The sequence below is a fragment of the Myotis myotis genome, unplaced genomic scaffold (genome assembly GCF_014108235.1).
Source record: "Myotis myotis isolate mMyoMyo1 unplaced genomic scaffold, mMyoMyo1.p scaffold_m19_p_17, whole genome shotgun sequence".
NCBI lineage: Eukaryota > Metazoa > Chordata > Mammalia > Chiroptera > Vespertilionidae > Myotis > Myotis myotis.
In genome coordinates, this window is record NW_023416321.1 from 40,156,762 (window position 1) to 40,182,053 (window position 25,292).

The 25,292-nt window shown below is 51.0% G+C and overlaps 1 protein-coding gene across 1 annotated transcript; it reads left to right on the top strand.

Moving 5' to 3' along the window:
* The first annotated feature begins 797 nt into the window (after positions 1-797).
* On the top strand, positions 798-22,119 carry POLR2A (RNA polymerase II subunit A). The gene is made up of 29 exons (XM_036341424.1): positions 798-1,301; positions 9,118-9,250; positions 9,397-9,533; positions 9,626-9,799; positions 9,888-10,169; positions 10,502-10,663; positions 10,792-11,012; positions 11,189-11,321; positions 11,805-11,929; positions 12,036-12,246; positions 12,779-12,988; positions 13,074-13,242; positions 13,419-13,513; positions 13,662-13,865; positions 14,014-14,236; positions 14,702-14,885; positions 15,281-15,452; positions 15,545-15,650; positions 15,745-15,950; positions 16,981-17,205; positions 17,356-17,602; positions 17,870-17,970; positions 18,570-18,674; positions 18,769-18,951; positions 19,193-19,396; positions 19,562-19,748; positions 19,858-19,971; positions 20,315-20,464; positions 20,559-22,119. Exons 1-29 carry the CDS (start codon positions 1,209-1,211, stop codon positions 21,713-21,715), a joined length of 5,913 nt encoding a protein of 1,970 aa, XP_036197317.1. The 5' UTR covers positions 798-1,208; the 3' UTR covers positions 21,716-22,119.
* Positions 22,120-25,292: the final 3,173 nt, after the last annotated feature.

Here is a 25,292-nt window from a genome sequence, read left to right on the forward strand (position 1 = left end):
GGAGCCCCCCTCCCCCACCTTTTTTCTGAAATATTCTAGAAGGGAGAGGATTCCCTAACGTTCGGATGCTTAGGCCCTGACCCCCCGGGGCTTGCGTCCCGCCCCGCGGCTAATCTGCTTTTCCTGGATCGTCACGGTCCGCGATCTCCCTCCCAGGCAGCGGCCAGCCTCCTTCCGGACAGGCCTGAGCCGAGGTCTCGGAGCGGCTCCGGCCGGGGATCCCGCACTCGGGCCGCGGACAGGGCTCCTCCGTGAGCGGCCAGAAGATGCCCACCCGTCCCAGGAGGCCTCTCGGCAAATAGCTACTTCCGGACAAACACTCGGCCTGGCCGTCTGGATTGACTCATACATATTCAGCGCGACTACTGCATATTCATGACCAAGGGCGGCCCCAGCACTACCCCCTGCGGGAACCCCCGCCGGCCCCGCCTCCTTCATTACCGAGTCACAGAACAGACCATTTTCCAGCGGGCGGGGGGGGATATTAATGACAAACTTGGGCTGAAGACGAAACACACTCCAAACTAGACTCCAAGCAGCCTATATTCACCCTCGATCCTCCAAGCCTCAAACCTCAGCGCGGGAGCGAGCAGTTTAGGGAGGTGGAGGGATTCAATTTCCCTTCCCCCCGTCATTTCAAAGGTCGCTCAACCCCGGAGCCGGGAAGGGAGGAGCAACGACTGGAGCGCGCGCCCCCGTGCGGGCCGGCGCAGACCGCCCTGGAGAGCGCAAGGGAGGGCGGGAAAGGAAGGGGCGGGGATGCAGGGACGGATCTATAAAAGGCGTCATTCGCTCAGTTCTCTTCTCAGAAGCGCCGAGAGCGCGGCCGGGACGGTTGGAGAAGAAGGCGGCTCCCGGAAGGGGGAGAGACAAACTGCCGTAACCTCTGCCGTTCGGGAGCCCGGTTAACTATTTATTTGTTACCCTCTTTCTTCTCCCCCCTCTGAACCCTCTTCCTTCCCCCTCCTCCTTTTTTTTCCTTTTTGAGAAACGAAAAACCTCCGGAAACAGGGAGGAAAACTCCTTTCGCTCCTTTTTATTTCCCCGCCTCCTTCCCTCCCCCTACCTTTCCCTCCTCCGGCCTTTTCTTCCCTACTTAGGGAAGATCCTTCCCGGCGGCCGCCCCGACGGGGTCTGAGCTCTTAGGCGGAGGCGGCGCAGGCTTTTTGTAGTGAGGTTTGCGCCTGCGCAGCGCGCCTGCCTCCGCGATGCACGGGGGTGGCCCCCCCTCCGGGGACAGCGCATGCCCGCTGCGCACCATCAAGCGCGTGCAGTTCGGAGTTCTCAGCCCGGATGAACTGGTAAGCGGATCTGCCCTCGACTCTTCCTCCCTCCTCGCTGCGGGCGGGGTGTGGCGCTGCTCGCAGCCCTAGGCGACAGGCCTATGGGTTCGCAACGCCCAGAGCCCTAGGCAACGTGGGGTCCAGCCTAGAGGCTCCTCAGAGTTCAGTTTTGTTAGGGTGTTAGCCTGGCCGCAGCTGAGGCTGGAGCGTGAGAAGGGTGACTGGCACCGCACGGCATAGATCCCGACATGAAACGAAATCAGACGAATTTTAGGGGCCCATTGCAAGTTCCATCACCAAGAAACTAATATTGGCAGTTAGCAAACACAATTCCAGATATTTCATCGAAGGTTGAGTGTTTGGCCCTAACTAGTTTGGTTTAGTGGATAGAGCCATCGGCCTGCGGACTGAAGGGTCCCAGGTTCGATTCCAGTCAAGGGCATGTACCTTGGTTGTGGGCACACCCCCAGTGGGGGTGTGGGGGTGTGTGCAGGAGGCAGCTGATCGATGTTTCTCTGCTCAGATGTCATGTCAAGGGAGCTCTTTCCTCACCACCCTATTTAAATGACATCCTTCTGCATTCTATAACCAACCCTTAGTCTTTTTAAAAAAATATATTCTTTTACTGATTTCAGAGAGGGTGGGAGAAATAGAAACAATGTGAGAGGATAATTGATCGGCTGCCTCCTGCACACCCTATTGGGGATCCAGCCCATAACCCAGGCACATGCCCTGATCAGGAATCAAACCGTGACCTCCTGGGTTTGACGCTCAACCAGTCACATGGCCCTATAACCTCTAGTCTTGATTTATTTTACTTCATAACCTGTCACTACCTGAGAGGATTCGTTTTTCTGTGTGTGGTTTTTTGCTCCCTCAATAGAATGTAAATTTTATAAGAGACTGTTTTCACTCTCTTCTTTCAGCATCTCAAATAGTGCCTGGCACATAAGGCATGTAAATAAAAAGTTTGTCAAATGAGTGAATGAAATAATTGAACAAGTACACAAAGATACATGTAGAAGTATTTTATTGCAACATTGTTTGAAATTATAAATTTCCTAAGTATTAATTTACTAATAGGAATCCTGTTGAATAACTCAGGTTCTGTTTTTACAATAGAACAAGACCTTCCCAATAAATTAAATGTGAGGCTCTGCAGCAAACTCACAGGTGCCCGTGAGAGATTTTAAATTTTCTAGAAACACAAGCACACCTGGGAACTACTAATGCCAGGTAGTTCCTTTTCAACATTAGGTGGCACCAAACCCTTTCAGATGACGTCATGTCTTTGTGAAGCTTGGATTTTAGCAGTTGCTAAATTCTGGGCAAGATCATTGTAGAGCAAGAAATAGGGTGGTCCTGTCCAATCTGATTCTAAGATTTGAGAAGTTGAGCAGTGCCCAGCAGGTATCATAAGTAAATAATTGTGGTTATTGGGGGGGGGGGGAATGCTTTAATATATTAAAAGTGTTTTTCTCAAATTCAGTGTATTTTTTCAAATGGTGTTAAGTTGGTAGGACATAAATACTTAAGCTGTTTGGATCTAAGTAATTAGTAAGTGGTGTTTTTGTGTGTTTTTTTGTTTGTTTGTTTTTGTCTAGGGAGTGTTGTGAAAATTACTGAGACACTAAGGCATTGGACCAATAAGTTTAGGAATCTGGATAAATGAAAGCGTTATTGAACAATATGCAGAATAAGGCCCCATTTATGGAAAAACAAACAAACCGGAACATTTTCATTTTTTAAAAAGCATGAAAGGCTGTTCACAAAACTTACAGGGGTCATTGCTTGCTGTTTATATAGTGCTCCTGTTGTCTAATCATCTGAGGATATGCTTTTATTGATTTGAGGAAGAGAGGAAGCGGGGGGAGAGGAAAGGAGGGAGAGAGAAGAGAAAGTCAGTGATAGATGTTTCTGACATTGATGTCTCTCTCTCTCCCTCTCTAAAATAAATTAAAAAGAAAGAAAGAAGCATCAGTCGGTTGCCTCCCATATGCACCCCGCCTGGGGGCGGGGGGGATTGAACTCATAACCTGGTATGTATCCTGACCAGGAGTGGAACCTGTGGCCTTTTGGTGCACGGGATGACGCTCCAACCAAGTCACACTGGCCAGTTTTGAGGGAATGAAATTTCCACTTTGGGTCGGAGGAGGATGGGTAAGAATCCTCTCGTGGAACAGATAAATTTAAGGGTAGAATATTTTCTCATAAGTCTTGAGGTGGGGTGTATATTGAGATACTGAGGGCTCTGAGAATTGACTGCAAGGTAAAGCTATTGTCTTTGCTGTTAAAAGATGTTTGGCCCTGGCCAGTGTGGCTCAGTTGGTTGGAATGTCATCCCATGCACGAAGAGTCAGGTTTGATTTCTGGTCAAGGTACATGCCCAGGTTTCGGGCTCTTGGTTGGGGGTCATGCTGGAGGCAACCAATCGATGTGTCTCTCACATCAATATTTTTCTCTCCCTCTCCTTTCCTCTCTCAAAAAAGAAGAAAAAAAGTGTTTTGATGTTGCAGAGTAAGGGGAAGGAAGCAGGGAGGTTTGGTGCTGGGGTTTATGAAAAGCTTGGGCAGCCCTGACCAGTTTGGCTCAGTGGATAGAGCGTCGGCCTGTGGACTCAAGGGTCCCAGGTTCGATTCCGGTTAAGGGCATGTACCTTGGTTCCAGGCACATCCCCAGTAGGAGGTGTGCAAGAGGCAGCTGATCGATGTTTCTCTCTCATCGATGTTTCTAACTATCCCTCTCTCTTCCCCTCTGTGAAAAATCAATAAAATATATTTTAAAAAAAATAAAAGAAAAGCTTGCGCAAAGTCAGGGGAAATGGGTGCTTGAATACATTTGAAGGCATTGACTCCTATTCATTAAAAGCAACTTTGTTCCATGGAAAGCATATCCTAATTTATTTATACCCCAACTTATTCCAAGAAGGATTTAAGACAGTAATAGCCCACACTATCTTTTAGGTAGTGTAAAGCTATCCTTGTCTTCAAATTACTTACAATCTAATAAGGGATTTCCTACACGTGCAACAAATATTTACTGAGCCTCTACCATGTGCTGGTTACTGTGCTAGGTGCTGAGGATAGAAAAGATAAATGAAACATAATCCTTGCCTTCAAGGATTACAGTCCAATGGGAGAGACAAATGTGTAAATAACTAATTAAAAATTGGACTGAGGACCTTGCTAGGGTGTGGATAAGGCTTCGAAGAATTGGAGAGGTGACATTTGAATTGGGTCTTTTTTTTTAAAATTGATTTTAGAGTGAGAGGAAGGGAGGGGGAGAGAGTGAAGCATCGATTTGTTGTTTCACTTATTTATGCATTCAGTGGTTGGTTCTTGTATGTGCCCTGACTGGGGATCGAACCACAATATGGCATATCGGGATGATGCGCTAACCAACTGGCCAGGGCTGAATTGGGTCTTAAAGAGTGAAAAGAAGTTTACTGGAAAGGAGGGGCATGTGAAGACAGGGAATTTTGAGAACTCTTTGGCAGTTGGAGCATAAATGGGGTGGAGAGACACCAATTAACACATTGTTTGCGGGTAGTTTTTATCGCGCGCTAACAGGTGGCGCGGGCCATTTTTGCTAATTTTTTGCGCAAATGGCAACGTTCAGTAAAATTACGATAACTTTAGTTTACGTATTTATACGTTACCCGCACTCTACCGCTAGTCTATAAAAAACGTATTAATACGTGTCCCGCACTCTACTACACTGGTAGAACGTATAAATACGTAAAACGTGTAAACACGTTTCCCCCATACAATGTTTTAAAGCTGTTGCCCCACCAGTGTGGCTTGGTGGTTGCACGTTGACCTATGAACCAGAGGTTGGATTCAATCCCTGGTCAGGGCACATGCCGGTTACGGGCTGTCTCCAGTGGTGGGCATGCGGGAGGCAGCCGATCAATGATTCTCTCTCATCATTGATGTTTCTATCTCTCACCCTCTCCCTCCCTCTCTGAAATCAGTAAAAATATATTAAAAATAAATATATATATATATATATATATATATATATATATATATTTTAAAATCTATTGTAAGACTGGATTGAAGCCAAGTTGTAAGGACCTTGTGTACTTGCTAAAGGCAGAGGAAAGAGAATGAGTTTTTACTGACAATCTAGGGCACGCCTCTTGTTCTGTGACCTCAGGGGCACCTGGGACCGGCCACTCCTCAGGATTCTAACCTTCATCATGTGGATAGTGAGACCTAGTGTTTGGGTAAAGGGTTGGGGGCTAAAACAGATTGTATATAATTCAGAATGACAATTTGTTAATTTATGGTAGAGGGACAGTCCAGGACAGCCGCTGGCCCAGTCTCAATGCCTGGGAGCAGAATTAGTCCTTAGAAGGTGGTTGGCTCGGTCAGCATGAGCTTGGAGGAGAGGGAGGTGAAAAGTTTTACGTGCGATTTCCCTTAGGCCTTCTGTAGCAACTCTCTTCACAGCCAGATTCAGACCTGCTTCGGCTTTTTTGTGTTTCATTCAAGGTGAGCAACCTCCCTGTGTTTCTCTCAGTGCAGCTGATGAGGTTCCAACTTTGTGAATTCAGTCACCCTCCAGACCTGTCTCCCTGAGATTTCATCAGGTCATCTTGAGGAGTGTCATGGGTGCTCAGAACCTCTTCAGCCTTCATCTGGAGAACATTTTGGTTCCTACCCAGCAGTGGCCAATCAGATCCATTAGGAGGGGATTGCTGGTTTGACTGGAGGGGACAGTCTCTCTTTTCCAAGGTCTTTGAGGGTCCTAAGTAGTTTAGTTCAGTTTAACAAACCTTTATTGGGAGCCATGGGATCCAGGATGGTAGAGAAATGCTGCCTGCCCAAGAGATGCTTAAAATCTATGGGGAAGACAGACCCCAGTAGATAATTTCATTGAATGAGATGTACAGGGATATAGAGGGGTTGCAGAAGCACAGAGGAGTGCCAGTCTGCCTTGGGAGGCTGTGGAAAGGCTGTGAAGAATTAATGCCTGCCCTAGTCGGTTTGGCTCAGTGGTAGAGTGTTGGCCTGCGGACCCAAAGGTCCTGGGTTCGATTCCAGTCAAGGGCATGTACCTTGGTTGCAGGCTCCTCCCTGGCCCCTGGTCAGGGCGAGTGCAGGAGACAACCAATCAATGTGTTTCTCTCACATTGATGTTTCTCTCTGTCTCTCTCTCCCTTCCATTCTCTCTAAAAGATGGAAAAATATCCCGAGGTGAGGATTAACCAAAAGGAAAAAAAGGGGGAAGGGGAAGTAATGCCTGAGCTGAGTCTTTAAATAGCATTTTGTTTTTCGGGGAAGGACATTTCAAGGATGTATAATAGCATGTACAAACACCCAGAGGAGTGCAGGCACAGCCAGGTGATAGGGAAGTCTGTTACAGATGTGGGAAAAGAAAGGAAGGTGAGAACATCATAAAACCCTTTTGTAAGCTGTCTTGCTGAATTCGGACATCATTCTGAGAATAAGAGGGTATGAGGGTTAGATTTCCATTCTAGAGGGAACACCCCCATTGTGGCATGTATGGATTGGAGAGACATAGATTGATGGCCTATGGGATGCTCTGATGCGGACCACAAAGAAAGGCCTGACCTGGGGCTGTGCTGGAAGGGATGGAGGAGGGGGCAAACTCAAGAAATATTTAGGAGTTACAGACGAGATACACACGTACTTGGTGAATGAATGGGTAATTACATCCTGGGCTTATTAAGTCCTTGTGATTACACAGTTCATAATTCTAAACCAAGATTCTCTGGCCTCCACTCATGCTCTTTCTACTGTTTTATGCCTGAGGGTAAGTGTTAGGGTCGCCAAAGGAGGAACACACGAAGCCAAAGGGATAAAGAATGATGAATTTATTAGGTAATCTGGCTACCCAGATGGGCTGAGCCCCAAAATGGTGCCAGCATCCAGGGACAGGGAGTCAGAGATTTTTAAAGGACTCTGGGCGGGCTTTTTCTGGGTGGGGAATTCTCTGGGCGGGGGAATTCTCTGAGCGGGTCCTGACAGAAAAGAGCAAGTGGAATGTGGTCTTCTCAGATGCTAAGGGAAAGGGACTGTCTGTTGTGAAGTGATCTAAAGGTTACTTCCCAGGGGAGGGGTGTCCATTCAATTATTCCATCAGACCTGACAGTGAGAACGGGTAAGTATTGGGTTGGATCTTGAGTGCTACCACCTTAGAGGGGACTAAAGGAAAAGGAGAGATTTTTGTGGAAAAGGCGTTTGATTTTAGACATGTTGAATTTGATTTATCAGTAGGTATCTGCAGGGGGCTTAGTCGTAGTTTCATATGTAACTCCAAAATCCAAAAGAAGGGTGATCTGGAGGGAATTTGGGCCTCATCAGTATATAGTGAAAATCATGGGGTAGCCTAGAGTGCTGTGAGGAGTGGGGGCGAACGAAACCTCAGGGAGCAGCAGTGTTTAAGGAGCAGACCAAGGCAGAGGAGCCTGGGGAGAGACGAAGAAGCAGCAGCCAGAGAGGTAGGGAGAGAGATGGTCAAGGAGTGGTCCCACGAGCCAAGACAGAGAAGGGAGCGGTGGTAGTGAAGGAGGGGATATTTAGGACGATGGCTATATAATAAGCACTCATATATATCATCATCTTGCCCTTTGCTGATTTGAATTCACCCGTTTTCCCCCCAGCATGATGCAGTGGAAAGAATGCACAGGCAAATTCTGGCTCTTATGCCTTCTAGTTGCGTGACCTTGGGCCTCAGTTTTGTGATCTGTAAAATTAAATGGCACCTATTTTATAAATTATGAAAATAAGAATGAATCAGCTAGCACTGCACTTGGCACCAAGATGGGTCCTAGAGGTTAAATCGTCACTTACGCTGCAGCATGGTAGGGTGGGTGAGCGTATGTTTGGGAGCAGAAAGGTTTGGGTGTGACTTCTTGAGCTGGCTCCTCAAGCAGCTCACTTCAGCCTCTGGTTTCTCGTGTCTGAGTTCTTCCCTTTGGAAGCTTAGTGGACCAGAAACCTTACCTACTTTAAAGGTCTTCGGTGGTTGGTGTGTGAAAACTAAAGGTTTCCTCAACCGCCCTGTAGCCCAGGGCAGAAATCTCTCCTTCAGTGCGTATCTACTTCTGAGCTCTTCATCTCAACCTTCCTTTCACTGAATTGGTGCCGGTGGTGCCTGGCCCCACCTTCTCAGACTTCTAGGCCTCGCCTCTGCCTCCATCTCGCGAGGGCCTGGGTTTACGTCTGCTCCAAGTAATTCCACCAACCTTTCACTCTAGCTCCTGGCTCTCCTGCCTTATTATAAAATCTCTATCTGAACATGGCAGGGTTCACGCTGGCCAGACCCTTGAGAAGGGGAGGTTATGAGGATGGGCTGCCTGACTTCGTAGAGCTGTCAGGCATGTCTTGAAGCGGGACACCTGAGCCATTCCAGGGGAACAGGCTCCTGCCAGGGGCTCAGTTTCTGGGCTTGATTTCAGCTTTGGGGAAGAAACAGGCATTGGTGGGGTTTTTTGTTTTTTTTTCTTAAAACAACTTTTTTTTTTTTGCTGTCCAATCCTATATATGTCAGTGGCTTAGAATTCAACCTGGAGGGATGTCTGGTCATGTCCTAGAGGCCGCAGCTTGCATGGAGCTTGAGATGAACTGAATGCTGGTCTGACTACTTCTCCCTGACTCAGACAGTGACTCGGACGGGGTCATGACTTGTGATACTCAGTTTTGGTTACTCCCAGAGGTGTTCACATACTGCCCCCCTTCCCCTCACTCCGGGGTAAACTTGCTTAGTCTTCTGCCAATAGCTGTGGGCCTTGGAGGCTTTAGGTGTGTAAAGTCTGGAAACTAAGAATCCTATTTAGTTGTTCTTGGCCTTCTTCTTCCTTCAGAAGCGAATGTCTGTGACAGAGGGTGGTATCAAGTACCCTGAGACAACTGAGGGAGGCCGCCCCAAGCTCGGGGGGCTTATGGACCCGAGGCAAGGGGTGATTGAGCGAACTGGCCGCTGCCAAACATGTGCAGGTGAGTGTTGGGGGGGTTGGTGTGGAGTCATGAAGGGAAGGGGGAGCTTAAGTCCTTAAAGAAACCCAGGCCTGTGCGGGGACCCCTGGAGACCTCGTCTCTGAGGCGAGAGCTGGGAGGAAAACGTCAGGTGTGTGTTCCCACAGGAAACATGACAGAGTGCCCTGGCCACTTCGGCCACATCGAGCTGGCCAAGCCTGTGTTTCATGTGGGCTTCCTGGTGAAGACAATGAAAGTTTTGCGCTGTGTCTGCTTCTTCTGCTCCAAGCTGCTGGTGGACTCTGTGAGTGGGGGTGGGCCCGGCCCAGGGGAGGGGTTACATGATGCGGGGGCAGAGGGGCAGGCCCGCCTGACGCTGCTCTGCTCTGTCCCCAGAACAACCCCAAGATCAAGGACATTCTGGCTAAGTCTAAGGGGCAGCCCAAGAAGCGGCTCACACACGTCTATGACCTCTGCAAGGGCAAAAACATCTGCGAGGGTGGGGAGGAGATGGACAACAAGTTTGGTGTGGAGCAACCTGAAGGTGATGAGGATTTGACCAAAGAAAAGGTAGCTGGGGCAGGGAGGCACTGTGGGGGCGGGGGGGTCCCAGAGGCCCGATCCCTGGGTTCTAAAGGCCCCTCGTTTCCCTGGGAAGGGCCATGGTGGCTGTGGGCGGTACCAGCCCAGGATCCGGCGCTCAGGCCTGGAGCTGTATGCGGAGTGGAAGCACGTCAACGAGGACTCGCAGGAGAAGAAGATCCTGCTGAGTCCCGAGCGCGTGCATGAGATCTTCAAACGCATCTCCGACGAGGAGTGCTTCGTGCTGGGCATGGAGCCGCGCTACGCCCGGCCCGAGTGGATGATTGTCACCGTGCTGCCGGTGCCTCCGCTCTCTGTGCGGCCTGCTGTCGTGATGCAGGGTTCTGCCCGCAACCAGGTCAGTGGCTTCTGGACTCTTCCTCTCAGCTGACTGGCAGGTGTCGGGGGGCGGGGGGGGGGGGGGTGTACGTACAGGAGCCACTGGGAGAGTACAGTGTGCATGGATGACGGACAGATCACCTGAGTCTGAAAATACCTGCCCCTTGCTAGCTGTATGACCTTGAACAAGGCCCCTAAGGTGGTTAAAGTTCATGGAGGTGCTTCTCTGACTGAAAGGAGAGAGCAGACCTGCCTCAGGGTGGGGTGAGGACGCCAGAGGCGCTGTGTGCACACACCCGTGCTGAGTGCTCAGTGGGAGCTGGGTTGTGACTGTGCTGATTCCTACTTCAGGATGACCTGACTCACAAACTGGCCGACATCGTGAAGATCAACAACCAGCTTCGGCGCAATGAGCAGAACGGCGCGGCGGCCCACGTCATTGCAGAGGACGTGAAGCTCCTCCAGTTCCATGTGGCCACCATGGTGGACAATGAGCTGCCTGGCTTGCCTCGTGTGAGTCAGCACACTCCCTACTCGGGGCACGAGAGGAACGGGTAGGGGGCCAGCACGAGGCCTCCGAGCTCTGGAGGAGAGGCCAGTGCTGACTGCTGGGGTGCCCCTCACCCTGTGTTTGCTCACAGGCCATGCAAAAGTCTGGGCGTCCCCTCAAGTCCTTGAAGCAGCGGTTAAAGGGCAAGGAAGGCCGGGTGCGAGGGAACCTGATGGGCAAGCGAGTGGACTTCTCAGCCCGCACGGTCATCACCCCCGACCCCAACCTCTCCATTGACCAGGTTGGCGTGCCTCGCTCCATTGCCGCCAACATGACCTTTGCAGAGATTGTCACCCCCTTCAACATTGACAGGTGTGCGCAGTTCAGAAGTCCTGCCTGGCGTTGCAGGGGAGACCTGAGGGTGATGGGCTCGGAGTGAACCGAAGGGAGCATTGACATTCACAGCTGGGCTTCCGTTGGGCTTGGCTTTGAGGAACGCCAATGAGAGCTTTAGGGGAAGTTTTTTATTTCATGTGTTTCCTTCCTAGACTTCAGGAACTAGTGCGCAGGGGGAACAGCCAGTACCCAGGGGCCAAGTACATCATCCGAGACAACGGGGATCGCATTGACCTGCGTTTCCACCCCAAGCCCAGTGACCTCCACCTACAGACTGGCTACAAGGTACGGAACAGGCCAGGCCTCCACTCACCTGAGCAGGGAGCTGTGTAGAATGGGGGCTGGCTGTGGCTGTCCTGTTCCTTAGGATCCAGACTCATATTGACTCTCTTTTCAAAACACTGCTGCTTAGGCTAGATTGTGGTTGTTAGCCTCTGACAGTCTAGGGGGGAGTCACATAATCCCAAGGGCAGCATGCGGGGCACACACGGCAGGGAAGAGGGAGGAACAGACAGAGGCTTCTTGTTTAGAATCTCTTAGTTTTCTCCGCACACTGAGTTCCCTGGGGTTGGTGGGCACTATTCTCGGTCATCTCTGATAACCTGGTATCTAACCCAGGGCCCGGCCCAAAGAGGGTGGTTGACAAGTGTTTCAAGTGAAATAATACCAAAGTACCATCCCTTTCCGTCTACAAAGCATGTTAGGTCCCCCGTCATTCATCCCTAGCATCCCCCCTTCACCGAGACTTTCCACACTTCCCCTCCCCAGGTGGAACGGCACATGTGCGATGGGGACATTGTTATCTTCAACCGGCAGCCAACTCTGCATAAAATGTCCATGATGGGACATCGGGTCCGCATCCTCCCCTGGTCGACGTTTCGCTTGAACCTTAGGTCAGTCCGCTGGCCGAGGGCGTCGGACTGGGGCTGGGCTGCTCCCTGTGCTTTGCCTGCCGGCGTCAGGCATCCTCCCAACTCGGACTCCTCTCTCTCACTGCAGTGTGACAACCCCGTACAATGCTGACTTCGATGGCGATGAGATGAACTTGCACCTTCCACAGTCTCTCGAGACTCGGGCCGAGATCCAGGAGCTGGCCATGGTGCCACGCATGATCGTCACGCCCCAGAGCAACCGCCCGGTCATGGGCATCGTGCAGGACACACTCACGGCCGTGCGCAAGTTCACGAAGAGAGACGTCTTCCTGGAGCGGGTGTGTGTCCTGGAGAGGGGGCCTGGCTTGGGCAGGCGCAGGTCCGGGCTGTGCGGCTGGGGTTGGGGAGGAAGAGCTGTGACCTTTGCCCCGACTTGCTCTGTCCTGTCCTGTGAGATTAACTTGCTTGTGAGGTGGAAGGAGTGTAAGTTAAGAAAGATCAGAGGCCAAAAGGGTGTACGACTTGAGCTCCCCATTTAATTCCATAAAATGTCATGTAATTTCAGGTATTGTCTGGGAAGTAAAGGTGAAGGGGAAAATCAGTGATCTTGTTAAAATTCTGTTTATCTGCTTTTTTTTTACTTTCACTTATTTCCTAATTATTACAAGTAATTTATACTTACTGGTGGGGTTTTTTTAAGTCTCATTATGACAAATTTTTACATTAAAATTTTGGAAAACATTTTTTTTTTTTATCTATTTGCCTCCAAAATCTGGCTTTCCTCCTGGGGCAGGGTAGCCTCCCCGGGCATTTCCAGGGGTTGAGGCCTGCAGTTCTCAGTTCCCATCGTCCTTGTTCTGTATCTCACAGGGTGAAGTGATGAACCTCCTAATGTTCCTGTCCACGTGGGACGGGAAGGTCCCACAGCCGGCCATCCTGAAGCCCCGGCCCCTGTGGACAGGCAAGCAGATCTTCTCCCTCATCATACCCGGCCACATCAACTGTATCCGCACCCACAGCACCCACCCCGACGACGAGGACAGCGGCCCTTACAAGCACATCTCTCCCGGGGACACTAAGGTAGGGCCTGGCTTCTGGGGGTGTGGGGACAGGACCTGGACATGGGAACCCCAGCAGGGTCCTTGAGTGGGTGCTCTGTCTGCAGGTGGTGGTGGAGAATGGGGAGCTGATCATGGGCATCCTGTGTAAGAAGTCTCTGGGCACATCAGCTGGCTCCCTGGTCCACATCTCTTACCTCGAGATGGGCCATGACATCACTCGCCTCTTCTATTCCAACATTCAGACTGTCATTAACAACTGGCTCCTCATTGAGGGTAAGTACAGGGCTCTAAGCCCTCTGTGAATCCTCTGCCGCTGTTGGCTGTTCTCTGCCCTCCCTCTCTCAGTCCTTAGATTGGGTGTCCCTCCTCCTCCTCTCTCGGCTGTGATTCTGTCCCATGGTTCTTGGGAGACCAAAGAAGGTGTTGCTGATGCTTCTCCTTATCTCTAGGTCATACCATTGGCATTGGGGACTCTATTGCTGATTCCAAGACTTACCAGGACATTCAGAACACGATCAAGAAGGCCAAGCAGGATGTCATAGAGGTGAGAGTGAAGGCTGGGCAAAGACTGAACAAGAACCTTTCATGGATTTTGAACTTAATTAACAAAGAGGGTGTGCGGATTAGAGAGAAGGCGAGTAAGACAGGGATTGGTGTTTCACTGAGAACTCTGCCTCCATCTTCGCACCCAGGTCATCGAGAAGGCGCATAACAACGAGCTGGAGCCCACCCCAGGGAACACCCTGCGGCAGACCTTTGAGAACCAGGTGAACCGCATTCTCAACGACGCCCGAGACAAGACTGGCTCCTCTGCCCAGAAGTCCCTGTCTGAATACAACAACTTTAAGTCTATGGTTGTGTCTGGAGCTAAAGGTTCCAAGATCAACATCTCCCAGGTGGGAGCCTTGTCTTTTCAGATTGGGGCCAACACTGAGGGTTGAGAGGGGAGGAAAGTATGTGTTGCTGGGGGAGCAGTTGGGGAAAAACGGGGAACTCACTCTCAAGGCAAAGGGAGTCAGACGCACCCCACCTTGTGTTTCCCAGGTCATTGCTGTCGTCGGGCAGCAGAATGTGGAGGGCAAGCGGATCCCGTTTGGATTCAAGCACCGGACTCTGCCCCACTTCATCAAGGATGACTACGGGCCCGAGAGCCGCGGCTTCGTGGAGAACTCCTACCTGGCCGGCCTCACGCCCACCGAGTTCTTCTTCCATGCCATGGGCGGGCGTGAAGGGCTCATCGACACAGCGGTCAAGACTGCTGAGACTGGTGAGGCCTTCAGAGCCAGGGTTTCCCGTGGCTGGTCCCAGGGTGCACCACAGGCAGAAAAGTGCCTGGGGTGGGGAGCGGGGTTCTTGGGCTAAAGTCGTCTATTCCCAGAGATGGAATTTGGCCTTTGTGGAAAAAATAGAGATTACAGCTCAAGAGCTTGGCAGATGGCCTCATTGATTGCTCTATAGCATTTCAGGATGAGGGGTGGGGCCTCGGGGCTCCCTGCTACTGACCTGTCGCATGGGGGCTGGTTCCTCGGGGACTCTGCTGGGCCCTGGTTCCATTTGGTAGCGGACTGAGCTTTTAGTACGAGATCTCAGGGATGATGGGCTACTAGCCGGCTCTTCAGGTCGGTTAAGGCTTCAGAATAACCAGCAAGGCTCATCCTGAGATAGGGAGGACTCTTATGGCTTTGTCAGCCTCTTCTTGCCTTGGGTCTCATGGTTGATTACCTCCCTCCAGGATACATCCAGCGGCGGCTGATCAAGTCCATGGAGTCGGTGATGGTGAAGTATGACGCCACTGTGCGCAACTCCATCAACCAGGTGGTGCAGCTGCGCTACGGCGAGGACGGCCTGGCGGGCGAGAGCGTGGAGTTCCAGAACCTGGCTACCCTTAAGCCGTCCAACAAGGCTTTTGAGAAGAAGTGAGGAGTGGCAGGCGGGTGGTTCTCCCTCCAGCAGCGCAGGCCAGAGCTGTGGGATTCCCCTTCCCACCCAGATCACTGGGAGGCGTCCTGCTGTGGACCTCACCGCCCTCTGACAGCAGCTGTGCGATGGCGGAGGGAGGGTGGAGGGCGGAGCTGAGACCCGTCACTGCTTTGTTCCTGGTGACGGCACAAAGCAAGCTTAGAGGGCATGGCGCAGGCTCAGGGCCCGTTGGCAGTCCTTGGGCCTAGATCTTACGTTTCCCTGCCCAGGACTCTTGTCCCAAAGCTCTGTTCCTGAAGCACGCGCACCTTGGGGAGCCTCACAGGCTCCTTTGCAGAGATCAGGCCCCAGAGCCCGCCTGGTCCTAGACACCACGCCCCGTGTCCTGCAGGTTCCGCTTCGATTACACCAATGAGAGGGCCCTGCGGCGAACTCTGCAGGAGGATCTGGTGAAGGACGTGCTGAGCAACGCGCACATTCAGAACGAGCTGGAGCGAGAATTTGAAAGGATGCGCGAGGATCGGGAGGTGCTCAGGGTCATCTTCCCAACTGGGGACAGCAAGGTGCGTGTGGACAGGCAGGGCTGGGCTGGACAAGGGTCCCCTGTGTGGCTGTCCCCAACCTGTGATCCCTCCTCCCTTCGCCCCTGCCCCAGGTTGTCCTCCCCTGTAACCTGCTGCGCATGATCTGGAACGCTCAGAAAATCTTCCATATCAACCCTCGCCTTCCCTCGGACCTGCACCCCATCAAGGTGGTAGAGGGTGAGTACCTGCTCTGAGGCCTCCAGGCAGGAATAGCCGTCAAGAGTTTGCTGGGCCATGGTCTGCAAGCTCTTCATCTCTCATTTGGTCCCAGGAGTCAAAGACTTGAGCAAGAAGCTGGTGATTGTGAATGGGGATGACCCACTGAGCCGGCAGGCCCAGGAGAACGCCACACTGCTCTTCAACATTCACCTGCGGTCCACACTGTGCTCCCGCCGCATGGCTGAGGAGTTTCGGCTCAGCGGAGAGGCCTTCGACTGGCTGCTTGGAGAGATTGAGTCCAAGTTCAACCAAGCCATTGTGAGTATTATCTCACCTCAGCCTTGTTTTTCTCCTTTGACCTCTCTGGGCTTTGGAGAACAGCCCACTTCTGCCCACAGACACCTAACAATAACTCACTCATTGTGAGTCTGCTGTGCGCCAAGTCCTGTGTTTGAGGCTTTCTACCTTTATTCCTGAGGGTCCTAGGACGGCCCTAGTCGGAGGGGGCCGGTAGTCCCATGTTGCAGAGATAAAAACAGCCTTGGAGAGTGTGTGACTGGATTTATACGATGGTCATACAGGAAATAAGTGGCATGGCTGGGATATGAAATGGTACTATTGTTATCTATTAAAATGTTTCCAGAGTGCAGAATTCTAAGTTAGATGGAGGTAGGGAATTGCAGTAAGCGGAAAAGAGATTGATAGGTACTGGAATATACCATCACTCTCTTTAAGGACTTTACAGGTTAATTGAAGGAGAGAAGCATTATGATTATAGGCATGCCTTAGAATTCATTTGATCTAAATCTAGTTTTATAAACTAAATAATTAAAATTCACTAGGAAATACTACAAAACATGGCTGAAAGAAATTAAAGACGACTTATTTAAATGTTCTTCCATTAATGAATGGATAAAACAAATTGGTACGGCCATGCAAGGGAATATTATTCATGATAAAAAGTGATAGGCTATCAAGCCATAAAGGGCAGTAATGACCCTTAAATCCATAACAACTAAGTGAAAGAACCCCATCTAAAAAGACTGTCTACTGTATGACTGCAATTGAAAGGTTATATTTTATCAAATGTGATTATATCTCAATTAAAATAATACATTGGGGAGCACCTTATTTAGAAGACTGTTGCCAAATGAACATTTACCCTGTAAGTTTAGCATACTTTAGAGATTTGGGATTTAGATGGTATGGCACCTTTTCAAATCTCTGCCTTTTCCAAATGCCTCTGTCCCATGTCCTTTAAGAAGAGAAGATAGTTTCAGCCCTGACTGCACCTCGCTTTCATTCCCCAAAAGGGAGGGCTTTTCTGATCTCGCTCTGCTTACTCCAGGCCCATCCTGGGGAGATGGTGGGAGCTCTGGCTGCACAGTCCCTTGGAGAACCTGCAACCCAGATGACCTTGAACACCTTTCACTACGCTGGTGTGTCAGCCAAGAATGTGACACTGGGTGTGCCCCGACTTAAGGAGCTCATCAACATTTCCAAGAAGCCAAAGACCCCCTCACTCACGGTCTTCCTGCTGGGCCAGTCTGCGCGAGATGCTGAGAGAGCCAAGGTAGGACTTGAGGGGATGGGCTTCCTGGCCGGGGAAAGGGAGGGGAACTCTTTCTCTGGAATAGAAAGTTTGGGATCTCTCTACGGGAGGGTTTGAAGAGGCCTTTGGAGCTACCCAAACACTGTGTCATGGATCCTTCCTCCTTCCCAGGACATTCTGTGCCGCCTGGAACATACGACCTTGAGGAAGGTGACTGCCAACACAGCCATCTACTATGACCCCAATCCTCAGAGCACGGTGGTGGCAGAGGATCAGGAATGGGTGAATGTCTACTATGAGATGCCTGACTTTGATGTGGCCCGAATCTCCCCCTGGCTTCTGCGGGTGGAGCTGGACCGGAAGCACATGACTGACCGGAAGCTGACCATGGAGCAGATTGCTGAAAAGATCAATGCTGGTAAGGCTGGGAGGGCCAGCCCAGCTCAGTTGAGCCTGGGGTCCCTTTCTGTCGTGTCACTGCACCCTAGTCTCCAGGGCCTCTCTCCTCCAGGCCCCTCGCCATCCCCTTTTCCTTCTCAGTGTTTCCCCTCTTCCCAAAGGGCTCTATAAGGGGGTGGGGGTGGGGGTGGGGAGCCAAAAGAGCGCCCTGTAAGGAGAGAGCTGCAGGTGGACAGTGACCGAAGCAAGTCCAATAGGTGTGATCTCTCGTGACTCCTCCCCCCAGGTTTTGGCGATGACTTGAATTGCATCTTTAACGACGATAACGCGGAGAAGCTGGTCCTCCGTATCCGCATCATGAACAGTGATGAAAACAAGATGCAGGAGGTCAGTGGGAGCCAGGAGGAACTTGTTATGTCAGATCTAAGAAGCCATTAGATCTTGTTCATGACCAAGAAGTTACAGCAGCATGGAGGTGCCAGTCACACCCCCTAACGTAGGAATGGGTAATTGTGGTTAGCAATGATTTTCAAAACTTCTAGCATCAAAAGTCTTTGAAATCTGTAGTAGTCATATAGCTAGAGCAGGTAGCGTTGGAGTGGGGTAGCCCTGTCATTGGCGCTCTCCTCCCTGAAGCTCCGGCATGCGGGCAGGGGGTAGAGTTGGGGGCAGGTTGGACAGTAGGAGTTGCTGTGCCCTAGGAAGAGTGGTGTGAGAGCAGGTGCAACAAGACCCAAGAAAGTGTTTGACTAACGGCTTCACTCTTGGGCGTAGCTCCTTGTTCGGCAGGTGTGGGTGCCTGCCTGGTGCTTTAATAATGAAAAATCAGAACCTACTGTGGAACTGTTGGAGAACAGATAACCTCACTGCAACTGAAGGGGGAGAGTCTGGGCCTGACTTGACGGTTAGGTCCCTGAGGAGGCTAGAATTTGTGGGGAGCCTGGGAAGAGACCGGATTCCAGGAGCTCACCTCACTCTCGTTGCAGGAGGAAGAGGTGGTGGACAAGATGGATGACGATGTTTTTCTGCGCTGCATTGAGTCCAACATGCTGACAGATATGACCCTGCAGGGTATCGAGCAGATCAGCAAGGTCTGCCATTCCCTCCCCAGCAGCCTTCCACCTCCTACCCCTCTCCCTCCCACCCCCGGCCCCACCCACCTGAACCCACTCTGTGCCCCTCCAGGTGTACATGCACCTGCCACAGACAGACAATAAGAAGAAGATCATTATCACCGAGGACGGGGAGTTCAAGGCCCTGCAGGAGTGGATCCTGGAGACGGACGGTGTGAGCCTGATGCGGGTGCTGAGTGAGAAGGACGTGGACCCCGTGCGCACCACGTCCAATGACATCGTGGAGATCTTCACGGTGAGCCTGCGGCCCCGTGCCCGCAATCTGTCCTGTGTCTCCGGCTCAAGGCCCCGTCCCTGGGGCTCTTGGCAACAGACACATTCTGTGTTTTCCACTCTGGGGTGTCCGTGGTCAGTGTCTTTAGCCTGCACCTCCTTTTGACTCTGGGCTTCACTGGCTGCCCCTCTGGATCTGTGTGATGGTAGGAGCTGCGAGCAGAGCTACTCCGCCCTGACCTTCCCCCCAACCCCCACTCCAGGTGCTGGGTATTGAAGCCGTGCGGAAGGCCCTGGAGCGGGAGCTGTACCATGTTATCTCCTTTGATGGCTCCTACGTTAATTACCGGCACTTGGCTCTCTTGTGTGATACCATGACCTGTCGTGGCCACTTGATGGCCATCACGCGACACGGAGTCAACCGCCAAGATACTGGCCCTCTCATGAAATGCTCCTTCGAGGAAACGGTAATGGCAGAAGTGCTGGGTGGGGTGGGAGGGGGGAGTGCTGTGGCACTGGTGCTGTCCTCCCTGGCGGGGGTGCGGGGGGGGGGGGGTGCGCCGTGCGGTGGTGAGCGGCCCTGGGACTGCGTGGAGGGTCTGATGGGGCCTGGCCCTCTTCTGGCTGCTCAGGTGGATGTGCTGATGGAAGCAGCTGCGCACGGAGAGAGCGACCCCATGAAGGGGGTGTCTGAGAACATCATGCTGGGCCAGCTGGCTCCCGCCGGCACTGGCTGTTTCGACCTCCTCCTCGATGCAGAGAAGTGCAAGTACGGCATGGAGATCCCCACCAACATCCCCGGCTTGGGGGCTGCCGGACGTGAGTATGAGGGTCTCAGCTGCCCAGAACCTGGCTGGGCCTTTGACGGGGAGGCAGGCCCCGGACGGGAGGGTGGCTGTTACTCAGAGTCACTGTGCTCCTTCTGCAGCCACCGGCATGTTCTTCGGCTCAGCACCCAGTCCCATGGGAGGCATTTCTCCAGCCATGACGCCCTGGAACCAGGGTGCAACCCCAGCCTACGGCGCCTGGTCCCCCAGTGTTGGTGAGTGTCCCCGCCCGGGAGAGAGCTCTTTGGGTGGATCGAGGGCTCGCAAAGGGTCACCAGGTTGGAACACGAGGCCATGGAGCTCTGGGGAGGGTGTTGGACTCCAGCTCTGTTTTGGGGTTTTGGTTTTTTTTGAAGTTTAATATGTTAACTTCATTACTGTAAAGCCAGAAAATATGACTTGGGATTGAGGCCATGTGGGTGTATGACGTTCCTCCTGAATTGGACAGATTTACTTCCCTTGCCTCACGCCTCCCAGACGGCTCTCCCACTTGCCCTGAGATGGAGAGCCGACTGCGCACAGGCTCCCGCTCTGGTTTTAACGTAACTTTTCTCGCAGGGAGTGGAATGACTCCAGGGGCAGCCGGCTTCTCTCCCAGCGCTGCTTCAGATGCCAGTGGCTTCAGCCCGGGTTACTCCCCTGCCTGGTCTCCCACCCCCGGCTCCCCAGGCTCCCCAGGCCCTTCAAGCCCGTACATCCCGTCACCAGGTGAGCTGTCTGTCTCTCACTGCCAAGTTCATTTCTTCCTGATCTTTCCTCTGGAGCTAGTCTCACTTACCTCCTCTCGGCTTCTTTCCTACAGGTGGTGCCATGTCTCCCAGCTACTCACCAACATCGCCTGCCTACGAGCCCCGCTCCCCTGGGGGCTACACACCCCAGAGTCCCTCTTACTCTCCCACTTCACCCTCCTACTCTCCTACCTCTCCATCCTATTCTCCAACCAGTCCCAACTACAGTCCCACATCACCCAGCTACTCTCCGACCTCTCCCAGCTACTCCCCGACTTCTCCCAGCTACTCCCCGACCTCTCCCAGTTATTCTCCCACCTCTCCCAGCTATTCTCCAACTTCCCCAAGCTACTCGCCCACATCACCTAGCTACTCGCCAACCTCTCCCAGCTACTCGCCAACCTCTCCCAGCTACTCGCCGACATCTCCCAGTTACTCGCCAACATCACCCAGCTATTCTCCCACCTCTCCTAGCTACTCGCCGACTTCTCCGAGTTATTCTCCAACATCACCAAGTTACTCACCCACTTCCCCAAGTTATTCACCCACCAGCCCTAACTATTCTCCAACCAGTCCCAATTATACCCCGACATCACCCAGCTATAGCCCAACATCACCCAGCTACTCACCTACTAGTCCCAACTACACACCAACAAGCCCTAACTACAGCCCAACCTCTCCGAGCTACTCTCCAACTTCACCCAGCTACTCCCCGACCTCACCAAGTTACTCCCCTTCAAGTCCACGGTACACACCACAGTCTCCAACCTATACCCCAAGCTCGCCCAGCTACAGTCCCAGTTCTCCCAGCTACAGCCCTACCTCACCGAAGTATACCCCAACCAGCCCTTCCTACAGTCCCAGCTCACCAGAGTACACCCCAACCTCTCCCAAGTACTCACCTACCAGCCCGAAGTATTCGCCCACCTCTCCCAAGTATTCTCCTACCAGCCCCACCTATTCGCCCACCACCCCGAAATACTCACCAACGTCTCCTACTTACTCACCGACCTCTCCAGTCTACACCCCAACCTCCCCCAAGTACTCACCTACTAGCCCCACCTACTCCCCCACCTCCCCCAAGTACTCGCCTACCAGCCCCACCTATTCGCCCACCTCCCCCAAAGGCTCTACCTACTCGCCCACTTCCCCTGGCTACTCGCCCACCAGCCCCACCTATAGTCTCACCAGCCCAGCCATCAGCCCAGATGACAGCGATGAGGAGAACTGAGGCTGAGCAGGGCGCAGCAGCTGGCTAGGGCGAAGGGCGTCCTCTCACCTCCCTCGTGGGGTGCAAGCCGCCAGCCTGGCTCCTTTGTACATAGCTCCTTGTGTTCCCCATTGAAGTTTTGGTCCTGTTTCCAGTGGGGCTTTGGTCTTGTTCTCCACTTGTGCTGTCTCCGAACCCACTCGCCTGACTGGTGTTCTTCCTACCCCACCCACCCAAGTCTGTCCCTAAATCGAGGATCCCTCCCTCCTTGCCTGTGGCTTGATTGGGGGTAAAGGGTATTTTGACTTCTTAGGGGTAGTGCCTGCTCTGGGTCGTTACATCTGATCCTCAAGAACAAAGCTAAAGCTGCCTTTCTGTGTATTATTTTTTGAAATTTAAATAAAGTTTACTAATTTTGACCAAAAGCGTGTATATCGAGTGCTTATTGCTAGGCAGGCATACCCAGGCTCCTGCTTCCTGCCTGGGCTGCTATGCCATTTAGTGTTTCAGGTGCTTCCTGTTAATGGGGGGGTAGGGTCGGTGGGGAGGCAGGAACATGAGAGCAGGTGGTACATTTCACCTGTTGAACAAATACCTACTATGTGCCAGGCAGTGTTCTGGATCTGTCATCAAACAGATACAGCACTTGTCCCACATTAAAGCAATATTGAACATAATGGCTTTTTAACCTATTTTCATGATTATAATATACTAGAGCAGGGGTGGGCAAACTTTTTGACTCGAGGGCCACAATGGCTTCTTAAACTGGACTCAGAAGGAGGAGCTGCGGCCGTGTTTCCCGACGTTGCCATGTTAACACTGCTGCTGGTGAAGGAGCGGAGAGCAAGAGAACCCTCCGCTCTTTCGGCTCCGCGGGCCGGATAGAACAGCCGAATGGGACCGTAGTTTGCCCACAGTTGTACTAGAGGCCCAGTGCATGAAATTCTTGCACGGGTAGGGTCCTTAGGCCTGGCTGGCGATCAGGGCTGATCGGGGCTTTCTGGCTGCTGGCCGGGGCCTCCGTTCGGTGCCACCCCCTGGTGGTCAGCCCACGTCACAGCCAGTAATAGAACTCCACGTCTCACAGTTGAACTCCTGCAGGGACACTTGCATATTAGCCTTTTATATATAGAGATAGTTTGGAAAAGTATAAGATGATGTGGTACAGGAGAAGAAAAGCTACCATGCTTAACACGACCACCAGGAGGCAGCTTTTCTTTTGGTATTTTTTATGTTTCTCAAGTCACTTTTAACCAGTTTTTGTTTTGACCTCGAACTGACAATGAGAAAATTATAAATAATGTAATATGCTTTAAATCTGGAGTTAAAGGATTGGGGGCTCATTTGCTGTTTTCAGTTGGCCATTGCATAATTTCTCTTATTAGCACCTTTATGTAGATAACAGCTTTCTATAACGTCTGCAAGTTATTTCTGGTTTACTTGAGATATTTTATTTTATATATTTTTATTGATTTCAGAGAGGAAGGGAGAGGGAGATAGAAACATCAGTGATGAGAGAGACATTGATCAGCTGCCTCCTGCACGCCCCCTGCTGGGGATCAAGCCCGCAACCTGGGCGTGTGTCCTTGACTAGAATCAAACCTGAGACCCTTAAGTCCGCAGGCCAACACTCTACCCACTGAGCCAAATCAGCTAGGGTGAGATATTTTATTTTAAAATACATTTTATTGATTTTTTACAGAGAGGGATAGAGAGTTAGAAACATCAATGAGAGAGAAACATAGATCAGCTGCCTCCTGCACACTCCCTAGTGAGTACGTGCCCACAACCAAGGTACATGCCCTTGACCGGAATCGAACCTGGGACCCTTGAGCCCGCAGGCCGACGCTCTATCCACTGAGCCAAACCGGTTACGGCAAGGCACTATAGTTTTTAAATAAACTTTTATCAAGTTAGGGAAGTACTCTTACCTTACTATGAATTAATATCAAATTTTATGAAACATAGTTTTTTCTCCAGGGCCTTGCTAGCCTCAGAAGTGTTTGAGATTATTCCTTCATTTTCTATTTGTTTTTTTCAAAGTATGGGATTACCTGTTCTCCAAACACTAGTATTTGGCAGCACTCACCTGAACTGGTCAGGGCAAGATGCTAGGTGTTTTCTTTGTAGGAAGATAGTTATGTACTGATTCAGATCCTTAATTAATTATAGGACTTCTATTTCTCCTTTGTTTTAGTAAATAGTATTTTCATAGAAACTTATTTTCAAATAAAGATATTCATAATATCTTATTTTTATGATTTGTTTAATGTCTGCCATTTCTGGAGTTATGTCACCATTTTGTCTCCTCTATTTTTAATATGCATATATTTATGTTTTTATTGATTTCAGAGAAAGGAAGGGAGAGGGGGAGAGGGATAGAAACATCAATGATGGGAATCTTTGATCGGCTGCCTCTTGCACGCCCTCTACTGGGGATCGAGCCACAACCAGCTGGGCTTCTGTATTGGTTATTTGTTCTCTAGCCATCTTGCCTTAAGGTTGTCACTTTTTCACTTTTTAAAAACTTTATCTTTATTGTTGAAAGCATTACAGACGTCCCCTTCTTTTTCCTCCCATTGACCCTCTCCCCCCCCCCCCCCCGAGTCCTCTCCCCGCCCCCCACGGGCATCACTTTTTCACTTTTAAATGAACTTCTGGCTTTATTGATTGTATTAGATGTTTAAATCCTAATTAATTTCTGTTCTTAGCTATATTGTTTCCTGACTTTCTAGTTTCTTTGGGGTTTATTTTGCTATTCTTTTAATGGTTTCATTAGCTTTTTATTTTTTAAATATATATTGATTTCAGAGTGGAAGGGAGAGGGAAAGAGAGATAGAAACATTAATAATGAGAATCACTGATCAGCTGCCTCCTGCACGCCCCCCACTGGGGATCGAGCCCACAACCTGGGCATGTGCCCTTGACCGGAATAGAACCTAGGATATTTTAGTCCGCAGGCAAAAGTTCCATCCACTGCGCCAAATCGGCTAAGCTAGCCGCTAGGGTATTCATTAGCCTTTTAGCTGTAAACACATACATTGTATTTTTTTTAAGTACGAGGAAAATAGTCTTTTATATTTGCTTAGATATTTAGCATTTTCTATGCTCTCCTTCCTTCCTGAAAGTGATTTTTCCCTCTAGTATCATTTCCCTTCAGCCTGAAGAACTTCCTTTAGCGTCTCTCATAGAGCAGTGCTGCTGGTGACACGTGACCACAGTCCTCTGCCCTCACTTCTGAAGGGTCGCTTCACTGTATATAAGATTCTGCTGTGACAGGTTTGTTGTTCTTCTAGCACTTTCAGGATGTCCGACTAATCTCCCGGCCTTCGCAGTTTCTGATAAGTTTGCAGCCTTGTGTGATTTTTCTCTGGTTGCTTTCCAGATTTTTTTTTTAATCTTTGCTTTTGTTGTTAGTCCTCAAGGATATTTTTCCATTGATTTTTAGAAAGAGTGGAAGGAGAGGGAGAGACAGAGAGAAGCATGGATGTGAGAGAGACACATCGATTGGTTGCCTCCTGCACGCACCCCAACTAGGGCCAGGGAACCTGCAACCAAGGTATGTGCCCTTGACCAGAATTGAACCCAGGACCCTTCA

Bases quoted from the DNA above. Each gene is read 5' to 3' on its own strand.
- POLR2A (XM_036341424.1), top strand. From the start codon at position 1,209: ATGCACGGGGGTGGCCCCCCCTCCGGGGACAGCGCATGCCCGCTGCGC. The intron at 11,930-12,035 runs GTCAGTCCGCTG...CTCTCACTGCAG, and splicing joins ACGTTTCGCTTGAACCTTAG to TGTGACAACCCCGTACAATG. The intron at 15,951-16,980 runs GTGAGTATTATC...TGCTTACTCCAG, and splicing joins CCAAGTTCAACCAAGCCATT to GCCCATCCTGGGGAGATGGT.